This window comes from Scylla paramamosain, chromosome 22 (genome assembly GCF_035594125.1).
Source record: "Scylla paramamosain isolate STU-SP2022 chromosome 22, ASM3559412v1, whole genome shotgun sequence".
NCBI lineage: Eukaryota > Metazoa > Arthropoda > Malacostraca > Decapoda > Portunidae > Scylla > Scylla paramamosain.
In genome coordinates, this window is record NC_087172.1 from 7,761,186 (window position 1) to 7,770,580 (window position 9,395).

The window sequence follows — 9,395 nt, forward strand, 5'->3', positions numbered from 1 at the left end:
CTCCTCCACCCTCTGACTACTTCATGCCACCTATTGAAATTCTTCGCAATGATGTTTTCCATGCCCTCGCTGGCCTAAACCCTCGGAAGGCTTATGGACCTGATGGGGTCCCTCCTATTGTTCTCCGAAACTGTGCCTCCGTGCTTGCACCTTGCCTAGTCAAACTCTTTCAGCTCTGTCTGTCAACATCTACCTTTCCTTCTTGCTGGAAGTTTGCCTACATTCAACCTGTTCCTAAAAAGGGTGACCGCTCTAATCCCTCAAACTACCGTCCTATTGCTTTAATTTCTTGCTTATCTAAAGTTTTTGAATCTATCCTCAACAGGAAGATTCTTAAACATCTATCACTTCACAACCTTCTATCTGATCGTAGTATGGGTTCCGTCAAGGCCGCTCTACTGGTGATCTTCTGGCTTTCCTTACTGAGTCTTGGTCATCCTCTTTTAGAGATTTTGGTGAAACTTTTGCTGTTGCCTTGGACATATGAAAAGCCTTTGATAGAGTCTGGCACAAAGCTTTGATTTCCAAACTACCCTCCTACGGTTTCTATCCTTTCTCTCTGTAACTTCATCTCAAGTTTCCTTTCTGACCGTTCTATTGCTGCTGTGGTAGACGGTCACTGTTCTTCTCCTAAATCTATTAACAGTGGTGTTCCTCAGGGTTCTGTCCTGTCACCCACTCTCTAGACGTCCAATCCTTCAGGAGGTAAAGATATCACGCAGGGAAGCCACAGAACGCCTGACTTCTGATCTTTCTAAATTTTCTGATTGGGGCAGAGCAAACTTGGTATTGTTCAATGCCTCAAAAACTCAATTCCTCCATCTATCAACTCGACACAACCTTCCAGACAACTATCCCCTCTTCTTCAATGACACTCAACTGTCCCCCTCTTCTACAATGAACATCCTTGGTCTGTTCTTTATTTATAATCTGAACTGGAAACTTCACATCTCATCTCTAGCTAAAACAGCTTCTATGAAGTTAGGTGTTCTGAGACGTCTCCGACAGTTTTTCTCACCCCTCCAGCTGCTAACTCTGTACAAGGGCCTTATCCGTCCATTATTGGAGTATGCTTCACATGTCTGGGGAGGTTCCACTCATACTGCTCTTCTAGACAGGGTGGAATCAAAAGCTTTTCGTCTCATCAACTCCTCTCCTCTAACTGACTGTCTTCAGCTTCTCTCTCACCGCCGCAATGTTGCATATCTAGTTGTCTTCTACCGCTGTTTTCATGCTAACTGCTCTTCTGATCTTGCTAACTGCATGCCTCCCCTCCTTCCGCGGCCTCGCTGCACAAGACTTTCTTCTTTCTCTCACCCCTATTCTGTCCACCTCTCTAACGCAAGAGTTAACCAGTATTCTCAATCATTCATCCCTTTCTCTGGTAAACTCTGGAACTCCCTGCCTGCTTCTGTATTTCCACCTTCCTATGACTTGAATTCCTTCAAGAGGGAGGTTTCAAGACACTTATCCATCAATTTTTGATCACTGCTTTGACCCTTTTATGGGACTGGCATTTCAGTGGGCTTTTTTTTTATTAGATTTTTGTTGCCCTTGGCTAGTATCCTTCCTACATAAAAAAAAAAAAAAATATGGTGGAATTAGCAGTGATGTTAGTAAATTTGCAGATGGCACTGTGAGAAGTCAGGCGGAGCTAGACGCATCGTGATGAGCCGCTTAGCGTGGGGTTTGATGGGAAGTGTTTGTTTTGGAACGGGAGGGATTTTGGCGCGGAACACGGACACTTGAGGCGTTGGTTTAGATGTCTGGATTGTGTGGCTTTGTCAGCATAGCAGGAGTTTCACGGTGATGCTTAAGGACCGTAGCCGCAGCCGTCTTCACCAGTGTGTGCCTGTCTACTGGACGAGTGGTGTAGTGTGTGGCCACCCTGAGCCCTTTCAGTATGTGGTGACAAGAGGGAGACGTCTGTCATCACTGTCAGCAGGGGACCAGAAGCGTATGTGTGAACGAGGGTTACCCATCGTGTTCCTCAGCTGGAAGTTTTGAGGTGTATAAGTTTTATTTAGTCATTTCTCTTTGCTGTGAGTTTACACGAGTTGTGTATTGATTTATTTTGATATCCATTAAAGTGTTATTTGTATGTTTCATGTTTGTTTACCTTGGCAGGAGATTTGTTTTAGTTTTCATTTCATTGGTGAAGTTAAGGTGAGCCCAGGCTGGCTGGTGGGCAGCTGGTACTTCATTACAATACAAAGATAGGTAGATTAATTAGGTCAAAATCGGTTTCCATCGCCTTGCAGGGAGATTTAGATAGGATGAATCAATGGACGGACAGATGGCAAATGCGGTTTAATATCAACAAATACTTAGCGTATGTAGAGGAAACCCACACAGTAGGTACACATTAAAGAACGAAACACTGGTAGGTACAGGGTACGAGAAAGATTTTGGAGTTATAGTTAGCTCTGAACTCCGTCTAGGAAAACAATGCATAGAGGTCAGAAACGGATAATAGGGTACTGGGATTAATTTTTAAGAGTGTTAAAGGCCGGAAGTAATATTAAAGTTATACTTGGCGCTGGTCAGACCTCATCTAGACTACGCTGTGCAGTTCTGGTCCCCACATTACAGGAAAGATATAGGTCTATTGGAATCAATACAGAGGAGAATGACTAAAAGGATACAGGGGATGAGGAGTATTCCTTATGAGGCGAGATAGAAGCTGTTAAATTTACATTCTTTAGAGAGACGTTGGTTGAGGGGACCTGATAGAAGTCTTTAAGTGGTATAAGTTATAACAAGGGTGATGTAAGCGAAATTCTTAGTATCAGCAACCAGGATAGAACAAGAAATAACGGGTTCAAGCTTGAAAAATTTAGGTTTAGGAAGGAGATAGGAAGAAATTGGCTCTCAAATAGAGTGGTAGATGAGTGGAACGGACCCAGTAATCATGTTAGTGCTGGGGCATTAGGGAGCTTTAAGAGAAGATTAGACGGGTTTATGGATGGGGATGAAAGGTAGACGGGTTTATGGATGGGGATAATAGATGGAAATAGGTAGGTATATTTCATACAGGAACTGCCACGTGTAGGCCTGGATATATATATATATATATATATATATATATATATATATATATATATATATATATATATATATATATATATATATATATATATATATATATATATATATATATATATATATATATATATATATATATATATATATATATATATATATATATATATATATATATATATATATATATATATATATATATATATATATATATATATATATATATATATATATATATATATATATATATATATATATATATATATATATATATATATATATATATATATATATATATATATATATATATATATATGTTACAGTCAGAACCCGAAATCAGCCAAAACTAGTTTCAACTAGTCAGAACTAGTAGTATAATTCATTGTTTGTAAAAACTAGTATTACCTAGGCAAAACTAGTTTCTTAACATAAAGGCTCGGTAAAACACGAAATGTATTTTACACCTAGTTTTACCTACACACTTCAGTCAAAACTAGTTTTAACAATTGTTAAGTTTGGGAAAACTAGGTTAGACTAAAAGTGAAACTGGTGTAGTGCCGGGGAAAACATTTATATGTATAAGTAGCATTAGGGAGTGGCGTGAACCATGTGGGGACCATAAGGGTGGGACTCGCTTGACAAACACCGGAAGTGAGGACGCTGGCTTGTCAGTTTTTGTATGTTTCAGTCCGCTGTCCTCTTGCATTGACACAGGTTAGCACGTGTGTTGTCCTCTGATATCAGATTATTGCATTGCCGTTTACTATAATTGTTATTTCTTTGTTAGATGTTACTGAGTCATAGTTTGTAGGGTGGGGGAAGGGGGGGAGGATTCATTCTCATTTACCTGGTTCACTGATTTACTTCACCTTTCAGTTGTTCGTGAGCCACTAATACAACAAGATGGCAACTTGGAGCTCACCTGACCATCCTGAACACCCTCTTGACCATCCTCCTAACCAGGCAGCTGACACTGAATGGGAGACTATGTTTTTACAGACCATACTGAAGTGGGACGTGCAACAAGAATCACACTACAGCATACTTACTGCAGAAAAATACGGTTCACTGTTGCAGGAGGTAAAGGAGGCTAAAACTGCTAAGAAGAAAACGTCTCTACAGTACAGAAGACTGAAGCGGTTTGATGTCATTGAAAATGGTGGTGTTCAAAAACTGATTGCAAGTAGCAAAAATGACGAAGTTCGTTATTACGTTCCTGCTCCCGAGATTTTTGAAGTCATTAAGACATCTCATATAGCAATCGGTCATGGTGGTCGAGATAGACTGAAATGTGAAATTAACAGGAAATATGCAAATGTGACAGCCGATATGATAAAGCTCTTCTTGACCATGTGTGAAGTGTGCCAAAGTAAGAAAAATAAAAAAGAAAAGAGGACTTGTTTCCAAACCAATCTTACACTCAGAGCTAAATAGTCGGTGTCAAGTGGACTTAATTGATATGCAGACACAGGCAGATGGAAAATATAAATTCATAATGGTTTATCAAGATCATTTAACTAAATTTGTGATACTATGTACATTGCAATGTAAACGTGCTGAAGAAGTTGCTTATCACCTTGTTGATATTTTTTTTAACATTTGGAGCATCCTGTATTTTACAGAGTGATAACGGAAGAGAATTTGTAAATAGTGTTATAACGTCCTTAGCTTCTTTGTGGCCAGAGTTGAAAATTGTGCATGGAAAACCAAGACTTAGTCAAAGTCAAGGGTCTGTGGAACGGGCAAATCAAGATATTGAAAATATGTTAAGTGGATGGATGAAAGACAATGATACAGCAGGGTGGTCCGAAGGATTACGCTTTGTACAATTTATGAATGAACAGAGCCCATCATTCTGGTATAAATCGAAGCCCATTTTCGTGTTGTGTGTGTGAAATGGAAATAAGTGAAGGTCACTACTGCTCGAAGTGTGGCTCACATATTCACGAATCTTGTGGAATAAACGTTGAGAGCGGCAAGGATGGCTTTGGATCTAATGTTATATGTTTAAACTGTAATTCTGAAGCACAAATATCACATGATAGGCAAGTAGCTAGTACTAGTTTGAAAAAGCAGGCAAAAAGAATGAAGACAGTATCTGATGCGTCTCACCCTCCAGCAAGTGTGGGACAAAATGTCACTGTACCAATTCCAGATGTTGACAAGGGAAAAGGAGATTTGCGGAATATCATTGCAGTTGTTTTAAACAGAAGTGAGAATGAATTGTATAAGTTAGGTACTAGAGACGGCATTCTTAAGAAATTGTACAGTCGGTCTGAATTTGATGTGTGTAAACAGTTATTCCTAGATGTGAAAGATATACCTACCGACAAAGAAATATCTTTAAGAAGTGCAGCAACTAGTTCAAGTGTGGGAACAGGCCAAGGATTCTTTAGATGTCATTGTACAAAACATTGTGCAACCAACATTTGCAAATGTAAAAAAAATAAAGTCCTTTGTAATTCAAAGTGTCACAATAGTATGTCATGTAAAAACAAATAATGTATATCTTTGTAACTTCAATTACTATTGTTTTATTGAACAGCATGACATGAGTTTCATTATTGTGTTGTATTTTTAGTTTGAACTGTGAATTGATTATTGTTTTAATGAATATTAATAAATTTCTTAAAAATAAATGTAAAAACTTGTCAGATATTATTTACACTTGTAGCGCTTTGTCTTGGGTCTGACACAGTTTGTTTTATTGAAGAGTATGAGATGCGTTTCATTATTATTGTGTTTTATTTTAAGTTGGAATTATAAGTTGATAATTGTTTTAATGAATTTTAATACATTTCGTTAAAAATAAATTGTGACAATTTGGCAGAGATTTTTTTTCCTATATGTTATCAAAGGTACCGCTATATAATTTTGATAGGAATAAAAGCATGTTTATCATTGCATGTCCGATTAAACATTTGTTACTACACTTAGTGTGGGAAATATATTTCCACATATGTGAATAGACCAATAAACGTTTCAGCCACCTAAAAAGGTACTAAAATGAGCTACAAACACAAACAAATTATGTTTGAGTTCCCCAAAAATGGTACTCAAACGAGTGGTCATATCCCTCACCTACTTTTGACATTCAGTACCGTTGTTGAATCTAGTTTTAACTTACACGATCAGATAAAATTAGATTTAACTAGTTAAACTTTGATATTTCTAGTTATATCAAACACATTAAGGTATAACTAGTTTTGCCTAGGTAATACTAGTTGTTCACCAACACATTGAAAATACCTAGTAAAAACTAGTTTTGACTGATTCCGGGTTTTGACTGTAGACTGTAACATATATATATATATATATATATATATATATATATATATATATATATATATATATATATATATATATATATATATATATATATATATATATATATATATATATATATATAATATTATATTGGCTACATATAGTTTCATAGTGTATACGGGAATGTATTAAGTGCAATGCCAGTGTTCTTTGTTTATAATTCCTCTTAGTAGAGTATCAGTAAAAATTATGTAGTATTTACACATCTCTTACAACAATATATGTAGGGCGTCGCTGCTCCCTCATTGGTAATGCTTACTCTTGTCGCCTTATGATGACTCTGCAGAATGGTGCTCTGAAGCTACTATACTAGATTGGGGAGAAATTAAATATTTTTTCTGTCGTAATCGATTATTTTTTATTGCATGTCTTACCCATAATTAGACAGCAAAATGTGCATCTACTATTTTATATAAAGACAATAGATATTAAAGTGGAAGCGGGAAGGTCTGCCTTACTGGCATATTCCATTCCTGCAGGCGCCACCACTCCTACACGCAGAACCTTCTGCAGCAGGTTTTCCTGTACGTCGGGTGTACGTATACAGTAAATTTCCTACTCGTTTTTTCCACTGACATACCAAATGGACGCAAAGTGAGTCATCTGATGCATTCTTGGAAGCGTAAGCCTTGCTTTGTCCTGTAGCTGCCTGGCACTGCTGGTCCATACTGAGCTTCTCCCCAGGTAGCGCAGATGACAGCGCGATCTGGGCAGTACCCGAGGTAGTGTGGAGGCAGGTGGCTTTCTTTCCTGAGATATACTTCTTCATCATTATTTTTGAACAGGAAGAAAAAAAAAAATTGTTTTCATTACCTTGCACATAACTCATGATGTAACCGTCATCCCAGGAACATTTCTTGGAGCCTCCTTTACCGTCATGAGGGGACCCCAAGTTATGTGCCACCTCGTGAACGGCGGTGATCACGCCCGTGTAGTAAGAGGAGTCCTCGCCTATCGCTGTGTTGAAAGAACGCTTAATAGCCGGTTTCAGGACGCAGGCGGCGCCTCTCCATGAGATGCCTGCCAGGCCTTTCTGAATCTCACCATTCTTTTCAACAACCATGTCCTTACCTGTCATGAGGTAGACCATGTCGTGAGATGGCAATGACCTTTTCTGCTGGAACACCCAGTCGCTCAATGAGAAAAGTGTCTTCTTGCCGCCAATGTAGTTTTGAGTTAAAATGTTTTCATTGATATAGCTCTCGTCATAAGAGTCGCGGACAATAAGTGCGCCAACCAAGACCAGCTTGATCTGAGGATCAGTGATAGTGGCGAATCTTAGATTGACGGCGTTCCAGAACACCCCAAGGTATTGTTTAACCTTCTGATTGGATCCTAACTTGGCTGCCAGAGTACTGTCCACAATGATGTACATTTCAACGGTGGCGGTGGTCACACCCGGGCTGATTTTGGAAGATTGGTAGTAGATGTTTGTTTCCTGAGGCATCTCCAAGTAGTCGTTTGTACCATCCTCAGGCTTATCCTCATAGTTTTGGCGCACGGCCTCGTGTTGCCCGTCATCATTGATCTTCAGTGCGAGTGAGGGTGAGATGAGCCCCTCCACACCAGCTGCTGTTAGACGCACCACACCACCAGCTTCTGGGTCTTCATATAATTCGTTAACGTCATCTTCGTTCTCGATTTCTTCAAGAATGAGGTGCCCATGTTTGTCTCTAGATGTCGTTTGTAGCCTAAATCCGTCAAGAAAGGGTGAGTAGGACGGCTGCAGGCGGAGGTGGTGTTGCTGGTTGAATGCTTCTACATAGATGTGACGAGGCCCCATCTCTAAACGGACGGAAGCAGACGATTGTGTCTTCAATACGGAGGCATGGGCATGCGCTGCCCAAATGCTCAGCAAGACGAGAAGTGTTGAAATCATGCTGAGGTGCGACGAAATACCGTTAGTCTGTGTGTGGTCTTTTTATAGTAACCTCGTGAAAATTATTCTATTTATGTTGTGAACAGCTGAACCACTAACCTAAAGCGAAATGTTTGCTTCGCAAAAAAAAAAAAAAAAAAAAAAAATGTATATATAATATATACACACATCAGGATAAGCCTTGAGAAAATTGACTATTTGGCCCGGTAATGACAACTATAAGAATGAGTTAAAAGGCGCAGGTGTGTTCGTGTGCCAAAGCGGTGGGACGCTAATGACATAATGACGGCGATGCACTGAAAGTCATAGTAAAAACATACTCAAGGTTAATAGCAATGAATATATAAAGTATGGCAGTTCCAAACCCAAAACACCATTGACTAATGAAAATGTAAATATAGGTGAATCCACCTGTCTTTAGAGGTTCACACATGTCCGAGATATATATATATATATATATATATATATATATATATATATATATATATATATATATATATATATATATATATATATATTATATATATATATATATATATAAAGACCCTAGCCCATAAGGGGCACCATAATAAAATTAAACAAAAGCCGACACATGTTATGACGGTGAGTAACAGTATGTTAACTGAAAAATAAATAAAAACAGCAGAGACAATGTATAAAGCAACAGTGATATATTAGTGAATATATTAGACACTGATACTGGACGAAAATCAAGTGAAATAAATGAGTGAGTAGCTAAGTGGAACAGACCTGGTGTGCACTCGCTGGTAGAAGGGTGAGGACTGACAGAAGGTAGTGTTGTGGGAGTTAGATTGATTACTATCTCAGAAATCGAAGCACCGAGCAGAGTTTATAAAAGGCACAATTGAGATGATGATAATCGGTTATTTAATTGAGGTTTTAAGTGTTTAATATAAATAGCTTCTAATATATTAATTAATATTTGTATGTACATCTACTTTATGTAATATTCTGAAGCCTTTTTCCGGAAAAGGGTGGTCATGTTCGTGGGAATATGTTCTTATTACTGAGAATGGAGGAAGAGCTAATCGTTTCTGTGTACGTATCAAATTACTTTTATTCTGTGTATTAGATTCCTCTTGGTTTCTCCATTATGTCGAGTCTTACAACTCGAACAATTAAATTA

The 9,395-nt window shown here is 38.2% G+C and overlaps 1 protein-coding gene across 1 annotated transcript; it reads right to left on the reverse strand.

Moving 5' to 3' along the window:
- Positions 1-6,968: 6,968 nt before the first annotated feature.
- LOC135111906 (venom metalloproteinase antarease-like TtrivMP_A) lies at positions 6,969-8,152 on the reverse strand. Its single transcript, XM_064025603.1, has 2 exons — positions 7,183-8,152; positions 6,969-7,075 (listed from the first exon to the last, which is right to left on the reverse strand). Exons 1-2 carry the CDS (start codon positions 8,150-8,152, stop codon positions 6,969-6,971), a joined length of 1,077 nt encoding a protein of 358 aa, XP_063881673.1.
- Positions 8,153-9,395: the final 1,243 nt, after the last annotated feature.